General features: G+C 41.6%; 2 protein-coding genes across 3 annotated transcripts; both read left to right on the forward strand.

Annotated features, from left to right (window-relative positions):
* The first annotated feature begins 992 nt into the window (after positions 1-992).
* LOC137912574 (bifunctional glutamate/proline--tRNA ligase-like) lies at positions 993-18,656 on the forward strand. Its single transcript, XM_068756709.1, has 35 exons — positions 993-1,129; positions 2,487-2,571; positions 2,700-2,799; positions 2,868-3,024; positions 3,118-3,258; positions 3,525-3,615; positions 3,722-3,848; positions 3,943-4,135; positions 4,225-4,396; positions 4,545-4,778; positions 4,958-5,042; positions 5,412-5,471; positions 8,926-9,036; positions 9,290-9,426; positions 9,526-9,733; positions 9,811-9,923; positions 10,030-10,156; positions 10,514-10,687; positions 10,780-10,947; positions 11,181-11,420; positions 11,696-11,941; positions 12,899-13,153; positions 13,228-13,481; positions 14,929-14,980; positions 15,080-15,289; positions 15,454-15,526; positions 15,693-15,772; positions 15,897-15,998; positions 16,137-16,292; positions 16,541-16,738; positions 16,846-17,019; positions 17,152-17,312; positions 17,781-17,859; positions 17,933-17,997; positions 18,263-18,656. Exons 1-35 carry the CDS (start codon positions 1,087-1,089, stop codon positions 18,411-18,413), a joined length of 5,022 nt encoding a protein of 1,673 aa, XP_068612810.1. The 5' UTR covers positions 993-1,086; the 3' UTR covers positions 18,414-18,656.
* A 421-nt stretch (positions 18,657-19,077) lies between these two features.
* LOC137912575 (lactoylglutathione lyase-like) lies at positions 19,078-23,000 on the forward strand. 2 transcript variants are annotated; one of them, XM_068756710.1, is made up of 6 exons: positions 19,078-19,210; positions 21,212-21,294; positions 21,568-21,708; positions 21,955-22,022; positions 22,112-22,201; positions 22,591-23,000. In XM_068756710.1, the coding sequence occupies exons 1-6, from the start codon at positions 19,142-19,144 to the stop codon at positions 22,680-22,682; spliced, it is 543 nt and encodes a 180-aa protein (XP_068612811.1). In that variant the 5' UTR covers positions 19,078-19,141; the 3' UTR covers positions 22,683-23,000. The 2 variants fall into 2 exon arrangements, with proteins under 2 accessions (XP_068612811.1, XP_068612812.1); XM_068756711.1 differs by having other exon boundaries at positions 19,088-19,215.
* The last annotated feature ends 606 nt before the right edge of the window (positions 23,001-23,606 follow it).

Below are 23,606 nucleotides of genomic sequence, written 5' to 3' on the forward strand. Positions count from 1 at the left end.
CGGAAATTAAACAACTCGGCGCAGGAAGCGCGCACGAGACACGTGTCCGGGTTGAAACTGCGGGTTTGGCCTCTCATCGTTCCGCCACAACGGGGTGCGCCAAACAAAATCGAGGCTTAAAAAATGGGCCTTGAAAGTTCGATGTACAGAAGGGCACATTAAAATGACCGATATAAAGGAGTCGTTGTGCTGCCTCATTTTAGAGTTAAAATATTTTGTATATGTACTATATTAATAACTTTGTTCATTTTAATATTTAGCTGGTTAAAATATTCTGCATATGTAATTTATATTAACCACTAACAGAAAAAGCCACAAGATAAGAAAAATAATTAACCATTAAAGCTATTTTAAACAATATGTCATCAATCAATATATATCATTTAAGAGAAAAATTAGACTACATTATTTTCCCCCTGGGACTGAGCAAAACTCACATCAACATATCCTGTCCAATTTACGTGTGTGCGTGTGTGTGTGTGTGTGTGTGTAAAATTAGTAAATGTAGAATAGATGGTTTACAAGATATGAGAATAACAAAACTGATCTTGAGCGATGCCCTGAACAAAATAATCTAGCAGCGTTAAGACTAGATCCCACATATCGTATGCTGATATGATGACAATCAAAATAAAAAATAAAAAGCAAAGAAAAATATTTTTAAAATATGCATAAAGAATATATTGTAAAGGAACATGTGCAAAAAAATAAGAGAATAAAAATACAAGAATGCATTAAAATATATTGTGAAAATAAACTAGTGTAGCAACACAGGAAAATTAAGGAATTGTCACATTTTAGGCAGAGCCAAACATTTCTCTCGTCGAGATAGAGTTTTTCAAGAATTCCGAAATTGGAAGTGCAGAAGAAGAACCACCGACGTCCTTCAAATCAGGACAAGTAGATATCCCCTTTGTACAGTAGGCGGCAGTGTTGCGGCAATAAGGCGCTAATCACAAAACGAAACGGAAGTTGCATCACGTCGCTGCTCTGGTACCGGTTCCTGGGCTGGAGGGCGCTCTCGGCTGTCAGTGAACAGTGAACAGTGAAAAGGCTTCACCCCGTTTGGAAAACGAATTTCCCAATATGGCGTTAAAACTCATTATCAACACGACCAACCCGCCTTTAGGTAAGCCGCAGCTCCAAAAATGATCATTTAGGTTGTCGTTCGCGTCAATTACAGCTGAAGGCTAAAGTTAGCTTGCTTGTCGTCGTGGCATGTCAAACCACAACATGTGGTCTTAATGGCACCAGCGTGCATTCAGTTTTACATTATAACTTCCATGCGCTGCAGTGGGATAGTTATAAATATGCTTCATTATGCAAAAATAACTTTATGAAATTGGCACAGGAAACATTAACCTTGTAAATTATGGACATTTCACTCGTTAGCGTTAGCTAATGTAAGTTAGCTCAGCTGGGTGAGTATGTTTAGTCATATGCAGGATTACATGTTGCTAAAATATATCTGTAACGTATTGTAATCGTGCACGCGTTAACTGTGTTTGTTCGATAGACGGCGGTTAGTGTGTAGGATCTTTCACTGACCGTAGTTGTCGGAGCTAAACAGCGCTTTTGCGGTCGCGGTGAATGTAGCAGTCTGATGCAAGCACGTTGAAATGCTTGCTATGAAGTGGTAAAGCTGATCGGAGCTTTTAGCGTCTAAGGAGAAGTTGTTTGTTTACGTACAAGATATCTTAGGGGGGGTGGGGTGGATTCTTGGCCAATGAAGGGTTAATCAAACTTTGAGGCAGATCTGTGTATGGATTGTCTGAAAGAGGTCTTAGAATGTGTTGCAAGCATTTTAATACAGTCAACATGCTAAGATTCTGAAAATGACAAAGCAGGCTGTCGGACAAAATATACAAGTACGGATGCGTTAGAAAGGTTAATACTTTTATCAGAATAATGTTGAAGACTGGAGGGCCAGTTCAACAGGTTCTCTAACCGTAATGTCCGTCATCTGATAAACAATGGTTAGTGTGGCAGGTTGAGGATCAGACAGCCTTGGTTTACTCGCTTGTATCCAAACAATGCAGAAAAAGTAAAATTGAAAATCAGGCTCCTTTCTGTTCAGCAATTTTACTGGATCATTCACAGTTAAGTCTTCCGACTTATTGAACTACAATGGTAAAGAAACCGTGTGCCTCAGTTCCTCCTAGAACCCTAGATCAATTAAGAACTCTCTCTTAAAGTGACAGTGACAACAATATCGTACTGCTTTCAACAATAAAGCCACGTAAAGTAAATCAGATTACTTTAACAGATTTAACACTTTTATGATTGAGCCTAAATAATCTCCAAATTAAGGATACACTTTCAACCCAAAATTACAATGCTAGTTTTCTATCCTTTAGCATATTTTAATGTAACTTGGCCCCTACAGTTAGTCTGGACTGAAGACGAAAGTTTTACTGAAGCTGATTTAGACTGTTCAGTATGTTTATGAAGACTCACAATGAAACCCTTCCTCCTATCTCCTGCAGGGGCTCTCCTGGCAGCAGAGCATGTGAAGGACGCTGTCCAAGTGTCAGTGGAAGAAGGCAGAGACACTCAACTTCATGTCTCAGAGTAGGCCGCATCCTAACAGTGTGCTCCAGAAACCTAAAACTGTGTTTCATTGTTGCACTTTAACTTGTGTGATTTATTGAATTGTCTTTATTATCATTCATCTCGACTGTTTTCTCAACCTCCTGCAGTGATATCCAGTTCGGGGACTCTAACTCCATCAGTCGGTATTTGGCTCGGGTGGCTCCTGCTTTCGGCCTCTATGGAGCAAACACGATGGAGCAAGCTGAGGTTTGTGTGTGTGACGTGCACTCTGTGATAGTTTCACAATCCAGATCCTCAGTATCTGGTGTCTTCAGGTCGACCACTGGCTGGAGTTCAGTTCTCAGCGCCTGTGTGGTCAGTCTGCTTTGACTGAGGCGCTGGGGGAACTTGATGGAGCCCTTTCCCTACGGACCTTCCTGGTTGGACGTGCCGTCACCCTGGCCGACCTGTCGGTCTGGGCTGCCCTCAAAGGTCTTGTCTGCTTTTTGTTTTTCTCAAGTGGAATATCTGCAGATGAACTGAAGTTGAAATGCAGCATTACGAGTTGTGCTTGTTTCTCTGCAGGTCATGGAGACTGGCCAAGTCGAGGCAAGTCCTGCACCCATGTTAGTCGCTGGTTCTTCTTCCTGAGCTCACAGGTTCCCTTCACATCTGTGGGGAACAAGTACTCCTCAAAGAAAAATCTAATGGGTAAATCCGATGTGAGTATAATTTTATTTTATGAGGATTATACTGAATACCTTAAGCAAAACTATGTTGCTTAAATGTTAACAGAAACTGCATTGGCTGTTGGCGTGTAGCTAAAGCGAATCTGATAAAACCACAACTATCTTGACGGGTGTCTTGGTCGTTGTCTTAATTGTAACGCTTTTCAACTGTAACTTTTTTGAGGGTAAAGGAGGAGCATTAAAGACCGACATGAAAGCTGTACGGTTTTATACCGGTTTTTCGTGTCTTTGGTTGGCAGTCAGGTGACAAGAAGCAGGATCTTGGTAAGTTTGTGGATTTGCCAGGGGCAGAGATGGGAAAAGTGGTGGTTCGATTCCCTCCCGAGGCCAGCGGGTAAGACTTGATCTGAGGATTAGAAGAAAGCACCGATTCTACACTGTCACCCAGTTTGTAAATGTAAAACTGTAGCCTTTTTATTCTTCTGTCTCTGTCTGGCTAGATACCTGCACATCGGCCACGCCAAGGCTGCCCTGCTCAATCAGCACTACCAGCTTACATTTAAAGGCAAGCTCGTCATGCGGTTTGATGACACCAATCCTGAGAAAGAAAAAGAGGACTTTGAGAGGGTAACGCAGATCTCAGAGCAAAGAGAATAATATAATTATATAAAGTGTGATAGAAATGGCCTTCTAACCTTTACATGTATTTCTATTTTCTTAGGTGATCCTTGAAGATCTGGCCATGCTCCAGATCCACCCGGACCAGTTCACCTACACCAGCGATAGCTTTCCCGTCATCTTGCAGTTTGGTGAACAGCTGCTGTCGGAGGGGAAGTCCTACATCGATGACACGCCTCCCGAGCGAATGAAGCAGGAGAGGGAGCAGCGCTTCGAGTCCAAATGCAGAAAAAACAGTATGCCCGGGAAGCGTGACGTGATTGAGTCGCGGTGAATATTCACGCTGAACGCTTATTGTTGAGTCGCACCTCTCTGTCCTGTGTAGCGCTGGAACAGAACATGAAGATGTGGGAGGAGATGAAAGCTGGGTCAGTGCTTGGTCAGACTTGCTGTATGCGGGCTAAGATTGACATGAACTCCAACAACGGCTGCCTGAGAGATCCCACCCTTTTCCGCTGCAAGAACGCGCCCCATCCCCGCACTGGAACCACATACAAGTATGTGAATTTAATGAGCCCTAGGAAGGGAATCGAGGTTATTAGTTGTGAATAATAAAAATGGCAACAACTTGCCCATTACCTATTGGTGTCAAATACCGGCCAGTATTCTTGAAGCTGTTAAAACGATCCCGACTCTCTCTTCCAGAGTATACCCAACATACGACTTTGCCTGTCCCATTGTGGACAGTTTGGAGGGGGTGACCCACGCCCTCAGGACCACCGAGTACCACGACCGCGACGAGCAATTCTATTGGATAATCAATGCCCTGCGCCTCAGGAAGCCTTACATCTGGGAGTACGCCCGGCTCAATCTCAACAACACGGTGCTGTCCAAGAGGAAGCTCACCTGGTTTGTTGAGCAGGGATACGTCGATGGATGGTAGGTTTATGTGATGACTTGCACTGAACATATGAGGTGGCTATTGCTTTTAGCTTTTCCAGCATCCTTTCCATCGCCCTGCCCTTAATTCTCAACGTATTCCTCCAGCGCTTCACTTTTTCATTTTCATTCGAACAACTCAGCACTGCCATGTTAATTTTTCTCAAATCATCATCCAGGGATGATCCCCGCTTTCCCACTGTCAGAGGAGTCCTGAGGAGAGGAATGACTGTTGAAGGTCTGAAACAGTTCATAGCAGCCCAGGTAAATCTGCCGTAGATGGAGATGAGCAGGGAACAGGAGCAAAGAAAGGGCTTTATGACGAGTTTATGGGAGGTGGTCGACTCTCCACTCTGCCCAAGGAAAGGAAATGATGTGATGAGTGGACTGAAAAGACATTCAGCCGATCAAATGTTTTTCACTTTCACACGCAACTGTACAGTACCTCTACCGAGGCAGCTTAGTTTGGCTGTTATTTTGTATAAAGACAATAGTCCCATGATGGGACATGAAGTCTAACCATATCACGAGAATTTGAAATCATCATTAATGGATTAATAATTAGTCACTGTATTAAAATTAATAGATTACATTTTGTATCATTTAAAAGTGCTCTCTTACGATCCTTTCCAGGGTGGATCCAGGTCGGTGGTGAATATGGAGTGGGACAAGATCTGGGCTTTCAATAAGAAGGTACATTTCCCTCCTTGACAAACTTGCATCTCGGCTTAAATGTCTGAAACTGGCTTTTTGCTTGAATAGTGGGGAAATGATTCTGAGTTCAAGTTTGGCTCCTTTTTGTTTAAGCAATGCTTGTTGTTGTAACACTAAGACAAATGAATGTCCAATATTTTAAGTTGTCCTATAGACCACTGAGTTAAAGACTCGGGTTAGATCATAGATGTCATTTTTCAAGGATAAGAGCAACTTCTCAGTTTGATTGAACTAGTTTATACGTAAGAGAAAATGAATGCCGGTCGTCGTCGACTGAGAACCGCGTTTGTTTCCGAGGGACCGGTTGTAAGTCGGCCCGTGTTAAATTTGGTATATTATGCTGCGGAGTCGATGGGGACAATTTCCTCTTGGTAGACATCGTGGGCGAGCCGGCGCTGCCAGGAGCTGGGGCCAAAACCGCCGTACGCTCGATGCCAGTTAACTCAATTCGCCCGCTTTCCGGTATGTCGTAACTGGCGCGGTCGTAAAGTTAAACGGACAGGAGTCGACGACTTCCTGTACGAATGAACAAATATGTAACAAGCTTGAGTTACTCTGAGGTTCCGTGCTGGCATGGCTTCTTTTTGCGTTGCTCTTTTCATTCTGTTCAACCTTTCATTTTGCTACCTGGTTTCTTTCTTCGTCACCCATCGTTATCCTCCATATCACCCTCAGTAACATGGAGAACCTCATGAATAAACCTCTGCTTCATTTCACATCAGTTGGCATCCATGTTGCTTCCTCTGTGTGGCTTTCATTGCTGGCCCCTGCTGCTTCATCCCTGAAGCTAAGGGATACATTAATCTCGTGGAGATACTCTCCGGTCTACTCGGTGAGAGATACTGCGGTACACATACGCTAAATATTTTTCACTCAAAAGCCTTTTGTTGTGTCTGAGGACAGAAACCCTTCGTTAACTATTTGTTTTAAAGCACTCCCAGGACTGTTTTGCAGGAAACTCTTCGACTCCAGTGCACACTTGAAATCTAGCTGCTAGTTTTTGTGAAGCTGCACTATTTTTTTAATCTTCTTACTTTTGAGACAAGCATGAATGGTTATGAGAAATAAGGTCAACACGATTTGCATAATGGTGGGCCACAAGAGGACACTCTTCAGTCGTCTCAGTATGACTCGACCACTGATTTGCTTTTATTTTTGGGAAAGCATCCCAGAGTTTTGACGGTTCTAGTGTGTTTCTGCGTTCTGCCTGGTCCCATCGTGTGCTCTTCCTTTGTTCATAGCAGCCTGTGAGTTGATTACTGCCACCGTCTGGTGGGAGTAATTAGAAGAAATTAAAGTGGTGTACTGTATACTAGTCGTTTCTTTTTAAAAATGTAATTGAATGACTATTCCAGTATTTGAAAGTCGAATCAATCCCACAGTTTTCCTGATGGATCATGATATCATTACTCTCTCATATGTGTTTAATGGGAACGGTTGTTGAGTAAAGAGACACAAATATAAGCAACTACTTTTAAAAGTTGCAGTAAAACAATGAGAAAAGTGTAACAAAGTCTTGTTGACTCAGTTGTAGCTGAAGCGGGTTTTAATTAACGAGTTACTAAATACGAGTTTAGATTTGATCTGCGGTGTACTTTGCAGTATAAAGCTAATTTTAGAAACCTCATCGGACTTACTCATGCTGCTGACACTTCTCATTTTATGCTTCTCTTAAGTTGGGAATTTCTGTTTGCTTCCATTTTGGTTTGTTGGGCAACAGAAAAAGTGATCATTGGCTTCTTATAGCACATAGTTACGATTTGTAATTTATTATTAAAGTAAATTGCGTTTTTTTTTCTGTCAAATTTGTAAACATCACAGTTGGAGTTGAGGGTTTTCTTCCAGTACTAGTGCAATAAGAAAACATGCGAGAGCCAAAAACAGGAGGATTTGACAATATATCAAGGTCAACGCAATGACAGGAAATTCTGTCAACAGTCCATTCTGTTTAAATGTTTGTCTCCCTCTCTCCTCTCTCTGTATCTGACATTAAATAGCATCTCACTCTTCTGTTTCCAAGCTGCCCGTTAGCTGTCTGAAGGTACTCCTCCACCCTCTTCCTGCTTTCATGATGGGCTGCTTTGTCCACCAAGTGCCACTCACTATTCACCAGCCAGAAAGATTTCAGATTATATCAAGTACAAAAACAATCACATATGTGGATATGCTGTTTTTTTTTATCTGACATTTAGAGGGCGCAGCAAATCAAGGATCTTGTATACAGTAATGGCAGAAAATTCATGAAAGAGTATGATTAAATAATTTATGTTTCTATATTCGCTTTATGTTTTTCTTTTTTTTTCTTTTCCTGTTTGCTGATTTCATTGCCTGCGTTTCTGCATCCCTGCTGATGTGAGTGGTTTGCTCTATTGTGAGTTAAATCGTTAAAACATAATTTGTGACGCCACAATAATCAGTGGGACTTTTGGTGTAAACTAATGTCTGCAGAGAGGAGAAGGATGTCAGAATATTTTTATTTAAGAAATGTTGTGGCCAGTTTGATTCATAATTTGTGATCTAATCTAATAATCGGTGGATTAGGTTGATTTTAAACCCAAGAGGATAAGATTGAATGTTCTAAACTGAAATTTAAATCTTTACTATGTGGTTTACATGAATGGCAAACTTTATTTAAAAATACCCATAAATTTCACCTGCTTTAAATCATCTTCATTTTCCTTTCTGTTCACTTCCTTCATCCTTTAGTCCCTTGTAGATATTTAAATGGGAAATTAATGGTCATGTCCACTTTATCCATTTGACTTCTTCATATGTTCTATTAACAGTGCGCTTTTGTTTCTAAAATCATCATCACAAACACTTATCGGTCAGAAGTCTGTCAAAATGTTCTTTACTGATAATCATCCTATGAAGAGTACTGTATATAAGATGTAGCCTCGCTGTAAACAGGCCACGCGAGATGTTTTTGAGTCTGTGGTATCACGATCAGACACAAACACTGTTGATTTTAAGCAGCGGGGCAGTTTGTACAATAAGCAGCTAAAGGATTTGTTACTTTTGCAGGTTTCATAGCGAGTCAGAGGATGCTGAGCTTTTCATTCCATCATCATTATTATTATAAGGCTTTCTGTTAATCTCTACTTCTCTACTTGTATTTCTGCTTGTTCTGATGTTTATCATCGATAACCTTTTTGGCCTTGAGCTGGCTGGTAAAACAGTGAACGTTGGTGGCGGCTCTAGACCCCATCTGAAGAAAGGCTCGTTCCTTCTCATGCGTTATTACATCCGCTTTTCTTTTTCAACTCATCTTTCTGCTTGTGTCTCATACTTTGTTCATTTCTTCCTTCCTATTTAAAAAATAAATCTATTTCTGTTGTAGTTGGTCAGTTTATGATAAAGTCACATTATTTTCTTCTTTGCACTTTCAATTAGTCTGCCTTTCCATTTACTGACCTTTGTGTGTGTGTGTTAGGTTATCGATCCGGTTGCTCCCAGGTTCACGGCCCTCTCCGGCTCCTACGTGGTGCCTGTTTCTGTCCCAGAGGCTACAGAGGAGATGAAGGAAGTGGCCAAGCACCCAAAGGTTAGAGCGCTGTCTTTGATCCTTCTAATGCTCACTTCATTCACCAATCGTTCAGTTCAGCATCCATCAATGCAGGCAATGCTTTCCTCAGTCTGACACTGCTGTAGTTATAAATGATACTGTCTTCACTAAAACAGAGATGAGATTTGGGGCCACACATTCATCTTTTGATTCATAATTGGTTCCTAATTTTTTTAATGAATCAGATATTTTATTCTAAATCCTCAAATGTAGAATTTCTGTGTTCACCCAGAATCCAGAAGTGGGCATGAAAGAGGTCTGGTATGGACCCAGAGTGTTTGTTGAAGGAGCCGATGCTGAGACATTCTCTGAGGGAGAGATGGTCACCTTCATCAACTGGGGCAACCTCATCATCACCAAGATCAACAAGTACGTAGGATTATTAGTCAGTTAATCCGTATTATTACTGAGAATCACGTGGAGTCACTCTAAAATAACGCGTGTCTGCCTTCTTACTCTACCGTTCAGGGGGGCTGATGGTAAGGTTGCATCCATGGAGGCTCGCCTGAACCTGGAGAACAAGGATTACAAGAAAACAACAAAGATCACTTGGCTGGCCGACACCAACAACGCCCCTCTGCTGCCCGCCATCTGCATCAACTACCAGCCCCTCATCACCAAAGCAGTCATCGCCAAAGACGACAACTTTAAAGACTACATTAATAAAAACAGCAAGGTTTGTATTCTCAAACGGCAGCGTCGCCCGAGTTATTTTTAAATCTTGTTGACTCTGTGTCATTTTCACTCTCTCAGTCGGAGGAGAAAATGCTTGGAGATCCATGTCTGAAGAACCTGAAGAAAGGAGACATGATTCAGCTCCAGAGGCGAGGCTTCTTCATCTGTGACCAGCCCTATGAAGCAGTCAGGTGGGAAGAAAGAGAGTATAAGGAAACACCTGCGCAGTACCGATATAAGATGTCTGGCCGTAACGATTGCCTGACTGTCCATGTCTAACATCTTAAATGTCCACAGTCCTCACAGCTGTCAGGAGAGTCCCTGTATCCTGTTCTACATTCCTGATGGGCATGTCAAGGAGATGCCAACTGCTGGATCCAAGGACAAGAGCAAGAATCAGGCCTCAAACAGTGCGGTGAGTTTTGTTAGACACTTCTACACTGAAATGTTTTGTTTCTGTGCTTAAACTAGTTGAGTATGTGAAATTTCCAATCTCAGTTGGACGACTGACATCGAGGCAGATGCAGAAAGGTTTTCTCTCCTTCAAGGCTGTTCAGGCTTCGGGTTGGAACAAAGAGGTTGCTGAACTTTGTTAGATGTCATGTCACAGTTGATCCACTTGACTGCAAAATCAAATTGTATTTGAATAGTCCAATATCACAAATTTAAACGCTGCTTCAGGTTTAGAAGAAAGGAGTAGCTTCTCAGTCATGGCCCACCTGTACCACCAATGTATTTGTCTTTTTCTCTGTCTCAAAATCGGTCTTATCTCTCACTGTAGCCTGCTGCTCCTTCTAAAGCTGCCTCAACCTCAGCCCCAGCGCCTTCCTCGGCCTCAGCTGGTGATTTGCTTTCAAGCATTGTAGCTCAAGGTGGAACTGTCCGTCAGTTAAAGACCGAGAAGTCTCCTAAAGACCAGGTGGACAAGGCAGTTCAGCAGCTGCTTTCTTTAAAGGTACACCTGCTCCATTACGATATAGTCAAGCCCAGATAAAGACACATGTTTCTAATGTCTTGTCGTCTCATTCGATCTCTCTCTTTCCATAGGCACAATTTAAGACGCTGACTGGTATGGACTACAAGCCAGGCATGACTCCTCCTACTTCTGATCCAGCTCCATCCACTGTACCAACAGGCCCCGCCTCCTGCCCTCATGCCCCTGTTGCTCAGCAGGGTGAGCTGGTCAGGAAGCTGAAGGTGGAGCAGGCACCAAAGGTACCCTCGTGTTTGTGCAGTTACTATTCATGGCCACATCTGTGTCTCCATTTGATGCTGACGTCCTGAGAAGTAAAGCCTTGTCCAGTGAATTCGTGCTTCAAAGTTTTTTGAGTAGACATTCCCTGCTCGTGTCCCAAGTGATTTGTCCCATCATTAGTCATGCCCCTGCACCATTTGCATGCCAGACTCTAACTACCAACACCTATAAGATGGTTTGTTGATGGCACCAGGACCAGATTGAAGCAGCAGTGAAGCAGCTCCTCGCTCTCAAGGCAGAGTTTAAAAAGCTGACCGGCCAAGATTACAAACCAGGGATGGCCCCTTCCTCTCTTGCTCCCTCTGATCCTTCTCTTGTGACATCCCTCTCCTCCTCCTCCTCCCTTTGCTCTTCCTCCTCTTCTGACCTCTATCACCATGTGGCACAACAGGGTGAGATGGTCAGGAAGCTGAAGGCAGAGAAGGCACCAAAGGTACCTGGATTTCATTTGTCCGGTTACTGTTCAAGTCTGTGTGTCCATTTAGTTCTCATGTCCCAACCCCCCCCGTTATTGGGTGATTTTCATTCAGTTGCATGTCCTTTTCATTTGTCCAATTATTATTTTTTTAGAGATTATCTGAATTGACATTCCTTTCTAGTGTTCCAAATTATTTGTTGCATCTTAGTCACGTCACCACATCATTTGCCTGCCAGTCACGTTTATCCCTAACTACTCTCAACTCTAAACTGGTTTGTTGATGGCACCAGGAACAGATTGATGCAGCAGTGAAGCAGCTCCTCGCTCTCAAATCAGAGTTTAGAAAGCAGACCAATCAGGATTACAAACCAGGGATGGCCCCCTCCAATTTTGCTTCTTCTGCTCCTTCTCCTGTGACCTCCCTCTCTTCCTCCTCCTCCCCTTCGTCCTCTTCCCGTCCTCCGTCATGCCTGTATGAACGTGTTACACAACTGGGTGATGTTGTGAGGAAACTGAAGTCTGAGAAAGCCCCAAAGGTATTCTGATGCCAACAGTATAGAAGTTTTACTATATTTTTTTCTTCGTTAGTTATGCTTCTGGAATGTCGCATATAAACATTTTAGATCTGATGCCAGTATTTTCAGATTTTTACAGTGCCTGCAACAAGCTGCCAGATTCCTTTGTTACAAAATTATGGAAAAAATAAGTAAACTTTCTTGTTCCAGCAGCCGCCGCTGCTGCTGCTGCAGAAAAATGCTGTGTTTTTTAGAGGTAGCAGTGATTTCACATTCACTGATCTAGAGAAGCCTCTGTAGTCTCTGGCAATAAAAATATCTTTGCAGTAACAGCAAGACTACAGATTATTTGTGACATTATCTTGATAAATAAATCAATATGTATGATTTTGTTATTATATGTAAATGTGAGAGATAACTCACAGAAAAATATACAAGAAAGGAAATTCCTAAGAAGTATAATTGTTTAATTGTTTAAAAGGATCCCCATTAGCTGCCGCAAAAGTGACGAACTAGTCTTCCTGGGGTCCACATAGAAAGACAACACAAAACATAATACACACGATAATCATAATTCACTTAACAATAATAATCTAAAAGCAATAAAACATAAAATTATAAACATCAGAAATGTTTAAGAAAAGTTATTACATTCATGCTTAATATTTGCATACTCACATATTTAAATAGTGCATCCTTAGGCGGTATTTAAAAGAGACTTTACTATTCAAATCACGTATGTTCAGTGGGCAATTATTCCAAAGTGTAGAGTGTAGACCAAGAATGGGTTAATTAGTAGCATTAAAATAAACAAATTAGCATATTAATTACACAAAATATACACTAACACTGAAAAAAAAATGAAAAGCTTAGCACTTCCAGTGCAATTTGGAGAATTGGCTTTTTAAATTAATAATAATTTAAATAACTTTCAGTATTAAGTTCACATGAATTGAATCCTTGTGCCTGTGTTGATAGGACCAGATCGACGCAGCAGTGAAACAGCTGCTCGCCTTGAAAACTGAGTACAAAAAGGTCACAGGCCAGGAGTACAAGCCTGGAGCTGCCCCAGTTCAGAAGGCCCCCGCCCCGGTGCAGAAGGCCCCCGCCCCGGTGCAGAAAGCACCTGCCCCAGTTCAGAACAGCCCTGCTCCTTCTGACAGCAGCCTCTTTGAGATGGTTTCCACTCAGGGAGAAGTGGTCCGGAAACTAAAGGTTACAAAGGCCCCCAAGGTAAGGAACCATTCAGATTGGAAAATAAATAAACCTCTAAGAGAGATGAAAAAGTGACTGTCCTCCCTTTTCAGGACCAGGTGGACGAAGCCATCAAGACTCTTCTGGACCTGAAGGCCAAGTACAAAACGCTCACTGGACAAGATTACAAGCCTGTAACTGCTGCCGGCGCCACCGGAGGAGAAGACAAAAACCGCAAGGAGAGGGAGAATAAGTCTGAGAAACAAGGAGGAGGAGGAGGGAAGAAGGGTAAAGGAGAAAAAGCAAGCCAAGGCAAGGATGCCTCAGGAGGCTCAGGAGATGGACAAGGATCTAAGAAACAAACACGGTGAGAGACTGGAAACAGATCAGATCAGAGGAGTGGAGAAGTGAGTCCACTCGTCTCAAGCAGCGAACACAATGTTTATACTTGATGCCTGATATCACTCAAAATTATAAGTCTTAATATTAATACTGTGAATGTCATTCAAATATTGATATTGAGGAACATAATTTTATTTTATTTACTTTTTGCATCTGAAGTATAGATTTCTACTTTGAAACCTTTGAAGTGTACCTTTATTTAACTCGTAATTTTTAAACATTAGGTTTATATCCTTAATTCTAAATACGGTGACTAGTAGAAATACTAATATTAATCCCTCCTGTGCAGCCAGACTGCAGACGGAACTATATCGTAGACAAATGGATATCATCTGTTGGATAAAACAGATCTACGGCGAGACAGTTACTACTGGTTCCACTTTAGGTTCTTTTACTGACATTGATTGGAAGCTGCGTGAAAATGTCTGGTCTAATAAAAAGCTTCATACCGAATTATTCTCTCAGAATTCTGCTTTAATCATATTAAAGGAAACTGATTTAATTAGGATGGTTGTTCCGCATGGAGGTGTTTAGTTTTTGCGTACCGGTGGATGGATCGTTTGCATCAAACCACGAGTTGCATATTTTAGCCTTTAAACAAATGCAGCAGCTTTATGAGGACGGAGGGAAGAGCTGGGATTTGTTTTGTGGACACTGAAGATGGATCATCTGTAAACACAACCCTCTGCTGCTGTAGATAAACAACTGAAGAGTTTTTTTTTGTCCTTTTTATATTCCTATTTGGTGAGTTTAAATGGCTGGTGTGTTTTTCATCTGCTTGATTTGTGCTTTTGATCTGTTGTCAGCCTCAAGGATGAAGTCTGATTGCTCTGTAGCAGTGCTGCTTTGCATAAATATATACATATTTATATTTTGCATGTTTCTTTTTCTTTTTTCTAACAAACACATTTGTCTCATCAACACACACAAACCCCCACAACCCTCATTCTGAAGACCTGCTTAGCTGAACAGTGAAGGCTATGAGATGCAAAAGGTATAATAAAACCAAAACAGTTGTGTTCCTGGGATAAGGACTATTATTGGGATCATGCTATAGTATTGTGCTTTCGTGTTGAGGCTCTACCGTTGTTGTTTGATACTTAGGAGCTGGTTTGCTGGCTACATAGTGATGTGAATTTTCAGTTGCATGTTTGGCTGGACTTGGAATGACTGTGTATTGTGTTAGTAGTATGCAGTCAGGAATCATTATGTACCTGCGTTTCCTGTTTCTGGTTTCACTTCAGGCTGCAGTAATTTTCCCAATTTGTTCTGCAACTATAATTTGGCAGTACTGACAAAACATACAAAACCATTTGAGTAACTAATTCTTTAATACGAGGCCAGAAACTAGACTAAACAACAATCCTTCAAAATTGCATTGTCGTCAGACTAACTTTGCTCGTCTCCGACAGGCTCGGGTTAGAGGCCAAGAAAGAGGAGAACCTCGCTGACTGGTACTCGCAGGTGAATTAAATAGATTCAAAGCTACTACGTTTAGATAAGAGTTTAAATGTTGTTTGCATTTATCTGAAGCATCTGTATGTAATCCAATGTGTCCTCCAGGTCATCACTAAAGCAGAGATGATTGAGTACTACGATGTTAGCGGCTGCTATGTACTGCGGCCCTGGTCCTTCGCCATCTGGGAGTCCATCAAAGACTTCTTCGATCGGGAGATTAAGAAACTGGGAGTGGAGAACTGCTACTTTCCGATGTTTGTCTCTCAGTCCGCCATCGATAAAGAGAAGTCCCACATTGAAAACTTTGCTCCAGAGGTAAAAACAGAGAAATTGAATGAACACTAAAGGAGAGAGAGAGCATGCATGTGTTACAGCATTCAAGGCATTAAAAGTCCGCTCTGCTGTGTTAAGACACATATGTGATGACTGTCAAAATAATACAACCGCATGATGTAATTTGATTTTGTGAACTTCTTCAGGTTGCCTGGGTAACGCGGTCAGGAAAAACAGAGCTGGCTGAGCCCGTCGCTATCAGACCCACCAGTGAGACAGGTGTGAAACACGGCTTTTGGTTGAAGACCAGTCTGTGTGTATCAGTGCAGATGCCCATAAACGTAGCATAAAGTGCATCTAAATAATGTTTCTCTGCAGCGGTTTGCATTGATTTGGCCCGATATGTTTGGTTTTTAGCCTTTTGTCCTCTTTTGGTTTGCTTTAGTGATGTACCCTGCCTATGCAAAATGGGTTCAATCCCACAGAGACCTGCCAATAAAGCTCAACCAGTGGTGTAATGTTGTGGTTAGTAACCTCCTACAATTTCATTCACGCCATCTTAACTCCCAGTTCCTAACGTACGTCTTTCAAAGTCCTGAATTCTTTTTCCCTCTTCTCACGTCTTCGGTTCCTACACTTCCCACTCCAGAGATGGGAGTTCAAACATCCCCAGCCCTTCCTGAGGACGAGAGAGTTCCTGTGGCAGGAGGGACATTCAGCCTTTGCCACCAAAGAAGAGGCAGAGGAGGAGGTATCCACAAGCACGCCTCTGCTGTTGTTTCAGTGTTGAGTAGTGTAGAACTTTCAAAGCACTAACGTGTATGTATTTAGCTATGTCCCATGGTACAAAAGTACATGCATGTGTACTTTACACATTATTTGTGTGTAGGTTCTTCAGATCCTGGATCTCTACGCCAAGGTTTATGAGGAGCTGATGGCAATCCCTGTGGTGAAGGGAAGGAAGACCAAGAAGGAGCAGTTTGCAGGAGGAGATTACACCACCACAGTGGAAGCATTCATCTCTGCCAGTGGCCGAGCCATTCAGGTACTCCAATAAACTACCTTACTGATCATCCATTCATTTTGAGGCCAGCAAAATGTTATACTTGATTTCAAACCCGTTTTTATGATGGTTGAATGTTCAATGAGCTGCAGAAATTGAAGAAGCTGCAAAGATAGAAATTGTTTCATGATTTTTTTTTCACTTGGAATTTATATTTTACAGAAATATTAAATAAAAAAAATATTTTTAAAAAGTAATTTGGGCCTGGGCATTATTCTGTGTCTCCTCAGGGTGCTACTTCCCACCATCTGGGTCAGAATTTCTCCAAGATGTTTGAGATCATGTTTGAGGATCCAAAGAGGCCGGGCGAGAAACAGCTGGCTTACCAGAACTCCTGGGGAATCACAACCAGGACTATTGGAGTCCTTACTATGGTCCACGGAGACAACATGGGACTTGTACTTCCACCCAGGGTGGCCTGTCTGCAGGTGCAGTAGATATGTTTTAACAGAAGGACAAATAATAACAATTAAAATGTTCCAAATATTTTTTTGGGATGTAATTTAAGAGTTCAAATTTGTCTTTGCTTTTCCAGGTTGTCATCATCCCATGTGGAATCACCGTTTCCCTGCCAGAGCAGGAGAAGGAGGCCTTGTTGACCCAATGCTCCAAATACCTGAACAGCCTGCAGGATGCAGGCATCAGGGTAAAGGTCGACCTCAGAGACAACTATTCCCCTGGTTGGAAGTTCAACCACTGGGAACTGAAGGTAAGGAATAAAATGGCAGCAGTTAACGGAGTAGGAAAATATAAGAGTTAGTAAATATCAACAGCCTGGACTTGCCGCTACATATATCTTTACAGTTTCTGCTTATTGTTTCGATCCGTATTTCTTGTCCAGGGTGTTCCTATCCGTTTAGAAGTGGGCCCTAAAGACATGCAGCAGCGGCAGTGTGTTGCAGTGAGGAGAGACTCTGGTGCAAAGATCACAATTCCAGAAGCTGAGGTGGAGAAGGAGCTGCTCGTCATGTTGGAAGACATCCAGAGCAACCTGTTTAAGAAGTAGGGTGCAGCACTGTACATCGGGGCTAGACTTGAAACTCTGCTTGGATTCATCGACAAATTGATAAATACAAAATAAAGAGACGTTTGTGATCTTTTTACTATTGTTATAAGTAGATCACAATAATATGGCACATTTCAGATGGCAAAAGGTGTGTTTTTGCTCCAAAGCCAGATTCTTTCCTTCCGGAGTCTGTTTGAGAGCAGAGCTAACCAACAAATGTATCTAAATTCAAATGGACTGCATTCTGTTTCTAAAATGTTTCATGTTTACATATTGTTCCTGCTGCCCACAGTTTAAAAAAAAGTTAGTACATTTTAAACATCAACGTGTTTCCCAACCAGCTGTGGGTAACTTTGTTAAAAACAATTAAGTGGCAAGACTTTGAAAGATCCAGCTGTAAATGAGAATACAAGGTTCTGACATGGTGTCAACATAAAGAATGTGTTCTACGTTTGTCTTTTCAGAGCTTCAGATGACTTTAAGAATAACATGGTGGTTGCAGACACAATGGAACAGTTCCAGAAGGAGTTGGAGAAGGGCAAGGTGAGTAACGCAACCCACACTATGTCTGTCCTCACATGAGTAAATGATGAATAATACGCGTTTTGCTTGATAGATTGTCCAGATCCCGTTCTGTGGTGAAATTCCGTGTGAGGATTGGATCAAGACAACCACTGCCAAGTATGTCCTACGTATTTTTTATGATGGTTGTACAGCATTTTAACATCAGTATCCATCAAATATACATATGAAGAGAGACACTATGAAGTCAGAGGAGTTTTTGTCTATCATTTCATGTCATTTCTTGTCGAATTGACAGTCACATCAAGATTTTCATTTGGAAAATACAAGATGCTAAATATTAGTTACACCTGGCATATGCCACTTAGCTTTGGCCAAATTATTTTAACTTTAAAAGCTATTTTCATGCCTTGTTATTCTGTAGGGACCGGGACCTGGAGCCTGGAGCTCCATCTATGGGTGCCAAGAGCCTCTGTATCCCCTTTTCCCCCCTGAAGACGCTTCAGCCTGGTCAAATGTGTGTCAGCGGCAAGGAGCTTGCCCAGTTCTACACCCTGTTTGGACGCAGCTACTAAAGACATCCTCCTCTGGAGCGAGATGTGCTACATTGTCGTCTTTTTGCATCTCTGTCCCCCTCTTTTCTTTCGTTTTTTTGGTTTTTCTAACATACGTTAACATTGTTATTATACATCTGATAGGTGGGGTTTTTATTAATGGGATGCAAAACAATTGAGTATTAAAACTGCCCATGTCTAACCTGTAATAATTGTTGTCATTTCAAAATATGCCAAATAAATATGGAATGAGCATCAGAAAAATTTGGTATGAATAAATTTGGCCATTTATTGTCTGTATTGCAAAATAATGGTATACATGTAAGGAATCTGTGGAGTACTTGTTAGATTCCTTGCCTTCTGTTTATTTTCAAAATAAAATTGCTGCTTCTTCGAAAGAGTAAGTGAAGCGTGATACTTTCTCATGCAGCATATATTTATAGGATGATTAAAAGAAGCTAGTAACAAAATTAATGCTTTTTGTTTTACTGTTCCGAAAGGTTATTAAAGCTGCATGAAGTAATGAATTTGAATTTGAGTTAAAGTCGTCAGGGTGTTTTAGTTAATATGCAGATCAGTGCTCAACGGCTGGTGCCAATTACTGTCGCAGGCCTACTGCTGTGTCCTTTATTCTGAAAATCAACGGAAGTGTTCGTGTTAATGTCCTCCCCCAGCGGAATATCACTTCCTGTCCGACTGACAGTGCAGTCCGAGCTGCGGTCCAGGTTTGTACCGTCTGTCAGGGGAAAATGAGCGACAAAGGTCTGTCAGACGACGCGGTGGCGGCGGCTTGTAAAGACGCGGATCCAGCTACAAAGGTAGGGTGAGTTTCCCAGCAACACGTGTTTGATCACTCGATGACGAATTATTCTGCTACGAGCGGTGCCACGTCTCATGCTAAACACCCAGGGGGGGTTGTTTTATGCTAGCTTAGCAAAGTCAGAAAGCTCGCGTCTCCAGAACGGTCCGCGTTAAGTTAGCGATTTAAGGTGCGGCCAAAACCAGACACGTGACGCGGTGACGAAAAGCAGGCGGGACTGCGAACGACCAATGTGGGCAGTGGCGCAACCGTGAGCCGCTGGAGAACCAGAAGGTATTCTGGAGGGCCGGGCCAAAAGGCTGAGCGCAATTCTGCGTAATGTTAAAAGCAGTGAATGGCATTGTTTTGACAAGCTTGTAAGAATGTTATAATTAAGCAATGAAAAATGGAGGTTGCCTTACAAAGAAATGTATTTATTCAATTCAATTTCTCAAAACAATGGTAAAATAAATGTGAAAGTTTTACCCTTTGACTCATATTATTGAACATTTTCAGTCACATTCACTCTGAAGCACATTTTGAGTTTAATATACTGTTGGAGCGTTGAGTGAAGGTTCTCAGCATCCTAAAGACATCACAGATGCATAATGTTGAACTGTCGCTGCCCCAGCTGGCTCCTGAAACCACACTGACTAGAGGGATCTAGAAAAGAACCACGTTTGAGACCATTTCTTTTTGAAAATTGTGTATTTCCTAGTCAGCAGGTTGCTGAAGGCTGACTTATATTTGTGAGTAGATTCTATAGTGTGAAGTGGAGAAGGTTGATTTGCTGCCGAAAAAAGGTGTCTATTGAAAGAAATGCACCTTCTCTGTCCTAAAAAGCTTGAGAATAATGCAATAATTTACGAGTGAAACCGCAGCATGAGCACCCATAAGTAAAACTCTGCATGCTCTATGTGTCCATGGTTGCAGCAGTGTGTGACATTTTTGCTCCTGTTGGAGTAGCAGCACTGGGGGGGGGGGGGGGTGCAGTCGCCAGCCAGAGAGATAACCACCAACTGTGAAAGACACACACTGCAAATATATGAATAACTTTATTAGATAGAATGTTAGAGCAGTACAAGTACAGTCAAACAGCAGCATGTATTACAGTACGAGTACAGTCAAACAGTATGTATTACAGTACGAGTACAGTCAAACATCCTGTCTAAGAGGAGCATTTCAAAAAAGCCCTTGCATTGCAATTAACAATCTAATTGTTCTTCAGTAATACGTAATGGTGGTTGCTGCTCCATCGGTTGATGTTCAATGAGTTGTGTGGTGGATAATGGAATTTTCTTTCTGTACATTTGCTCTATTAATGGTTTTGATGGTGATATTTTTACTGCGGATTTCACGGACGACGTCCCGAAGGTTAATCGAGCTCTGTGGTTTGTTCTGGATTAAAACCAGAATGTGCCCGCTGTGGTGTTTTTCTGTCACTAAATGGTCCATAATGTTCACGTTCACGGAGATGCTCGTTAAAAAGTTATGGAGTTCTAAGGGTTAAAGATGCTAACGTGCATTGAGATACAGTCGGACGGGAAACGGTGGAAAAGGACATGGATAGGATCAAAATAAGACATTTATCTTTATCCAGTTTTTATACTAATCAATGGGATCAATTTGGACGATTATGTAACTGTTTAGATAATAGTGTGGCAGACCAAGCTGCAGGATTTGCTTTCTGCATGTGCAAAGTTAGCAAATCACCTTTTGAATTGAGACTTCTGGAACATCGAGGACGGCATCGCCTTCGATGTGGTGTGTAAACAAGAGTGCATGGAAAACAAAGTAGCATCTTAGCAGGTCTGATGTCTTCAGTTGGTTCATATTGACGTGCGTTTCTCACGTGGACGGGATGATTGAATGGAATGCCCTTTGCTGCTGCTTTTTCTCGTTGAACTGGGGTCCAGCCATCGGAACCAAAACGGAGCATTTTGAATTTCAAACAAATGTGTTTTCTTTGTGTTTGTCTCATGTTGCTGCAGACCACCTGATCTAAAGTGTTGTTTTTCAGGACTTCATGATGCAGCAGACGATGCTGCGGGTTAAAGATCCTGTTAAATCCTTGGATTTCTACACCAGAATCCTCGGAATGACGTGAGAAATCGGGATTCAACTTTAGCTCGGCAAACTGAAAATGGTTCTCGGATTAATATATAATATAATTATATACATTTAAGGTCACTTTAATTTAATCAAAACATTAACTTGCCAAAGCAAGAGTGCACTGAATGTTCTACATCGAAGAGGTTCAGCTTTTGTGAGCTAGAAATGTCCACTTATCATCAGAGGGTTGCACTAGGGAGCAGCGCATTTTTGTTTTTTTTACTAAAGTGGTGCTTTCTCTCGCTCTCTCTCCAATTTTTTTAGGCTACTGCAAAAGTTTGACTTTCCCTCCATGCGTTTCTCTCTCTTCTTCTTGGGCTATGAGGACAAAAAGGAGATTCCTACAAATGTGGAGGATCTGACATCCTGGACTTTCTCCAGAAGAGCCACAATTGAGCTCACACAGTAAGTGTCCACGCAGAAGACACACAGTTATTTGGCTGCAGCATTGCCATCATACGGGACAGTGCAGAATTACATTCTATTGTTAAAACTATGATTTTACCATTCCTGTACAATATTCCCACCATAATAATCCGAAGCATTGTCAGTCCTCGACAATTTTACGAAAATGACAACTGATATTTTCTCATCTGCATTTCTCTCCTTCTCTAATGCTGCATTTGTCCTGGTTTCCGTCTTGCCTCCCAGTAACTGGGGCTCGGAGTCTGATGAGAGCCAGTCTTATCACAATGGAAACTCGGATCCGCGTGGCTTTGGTAAGATTGCTTATCTGATTGTAAAAATGAGCACTAAAGACCGATTAAAAACGTTTTGGAAGGCAACAATGTGTCCTCTTTGTTGACAGGACACATTGGAATCGCTGTTCCTGATGTCTACAAAGCCTGCAAGTTGTTTGAAGAGCAAGGAGTCACATTTGTCAAGAAACCCAATGATGGTGAGATCTATTTATGGCTATGAGGGTTAAATAAATAACAGATCTTTCTTTCCTGTTTTACTTGACTTCTGCACTCAAAATGTGCAGAGGCTGAAACCATAAAATGTGAAGAAAGCCTTCGGGTCAGATCTGATGCTTTGTAGTTTTTATTGGAAGAAGGGAAAGCAGCAGGTGGTATAAAAACATGTCTCGCCTTTCCATTTTCCTACCTCTGAAAAGCAGTCGGTTCTTGTAGTGACATTAAATACGTATTTATCTTGTAGATGTTTTCGTTTTACTACTGCAATTAGTTATACGCCTGTAGAAATTTGAACTTTACAAATGAAAACTTTATTTTGAAATGAACTTTTCTTTGTTTGGTCTCCTCCCTTCTCTTATTGTTTTCTCAGGTAAAATGCAAGGCTTGGCTTTCATTCAGGATCCTGACGGTTACTGGATCGAAATCCTAAGTCCAAACAACATGATGTCTATTGCCTCCTAAAAATAAATGACTAAAACGATAACAAATAAGCTCTCCCTCAACAAGCTACCTGCTGCTGTGCATACAGGCCGAACCTGTTGGGGCTTCACTGGGGGAGAAGAAGATTGAGATTTAGTAAGCTTCCAGAAAAACATGACGCAGGATCACTCGAGTTCAGTCGGTGTGCACTGCGATGATGATTAGGTTATTGTTTCAAGCTGCATCTACTTTGTGTTGCTGCTGAGTTTGTCTGCCATCATCAGTTTGTGTGTGTCTCAAAGCAGCAATTCTGGAGTGAAGCTGTATTACATGTAATAAATGTGAGAGCCGCCGTTCAAATGGATTTGTGGTTTCTTATTTTATTGACGATGCACAGCCAATCAAGGCAGCAGAATTCCTATTATCGGGATCACATCTCACAAACTATGCATTCTCACTTTACCGTGCTTAAGTAAACATGATAATTAGTTGTGACTTTTTTCCAGGGAAAGATGATTTTAAGGTGACAGGTCAATCGGTCGTCTTGTCTACAGTATAAATTCCGATTAATTTTACAAAAAAACCCCGAATATTTTGTAAGTCTGTACCAAAAGACGATAAAAATGCAAACTTTTAATAAGAGTGCAAGAGTAATTAAAATTTTAATCAACTTAACTTTATTTATAAAGAACTTTAAAGCAACTGTAGCTGACAAAGTGATGTAGATTAAAACGAGTATCACATGTGACTAGTAAATAAAAACAGTAACCATAGATACAGAATAAATAAATAAAGCTCCTAAGGCTACAGTCAATCTGAAACTCATTGGCTTTTCCCCATTTTCAGTGAATTAAGCTGAAAAGAAATAAGAGAGCACACTGCAGGTGAAACAAGTGAACAATGCTGGGGGGGAAAGCACTTTTTTTTTTAAATTCACGTTTTCATTGACCGGAGCCGCCATAATTA

This window comes from Brachionichthys hirsutus, unplaced genomic scaffold (genome assembly GCF_040956055.1).
Source record: "Brachionichthys hirsutus isolate HB-005 unplaced genomic scaffold, CSIRO-AGI_Bhir_v1 contig_200, whole genome shotgun sequence".
Taxonomy (NCBI): Eukaryota; Metazoa; Chordata; class Actinopteri; order Lophiiformes; family Brachionichthyidae; genus Brachionichthys; species Brachionichthys hirsutus.

Excerpts from the sequence above, each read along its gene's own strand:
- LOC137912574 (XM_068756709.1), top strand. The coding sequence starts at position 1,087 with ATGGCGTTAAAACTCATTATCAACACGACCAACCCGCCTTTAG. Across the intron at positions 4,779-4,957 it reads CAGGGATACGTCGATGGATG|GGATGATCCCCGCTTTCCCA; the intron begins GTAGGTTTATGT and ends ATCATCATCCAG. Across the intron at positions 11,421-11,695 it reads AGGCAGAGAAGGCACCAAAG|GAACAGATTGATGCAGCAGT; the intron begins GTACCTGGATTT and ends TGATGGCACCAG.
- LOC137912575 (XM_068756710.1), top strand. The coding sequence starts at position 19,142 with ATGAGCGACAAAGGTCTGTCAGACGACGCGGTGGCGGCGGCTTGTAAA. Across the intron at positions 21,709-21,954 it reads GCCACAATTGAGCTCACACA|TAACTGGGGCTCGGAGTCTG; the intron begins GTAAGTGTCCAC and ends CTTGCCTCCCAG. Across the intron at positions 22,023-22,111 it reads CTCGGATCCGCGTGGCTTTG|GACACATTGGAATCGCTGTT; the intron begins GTAAGATTGCTT and ends CTTTGTTGACAG.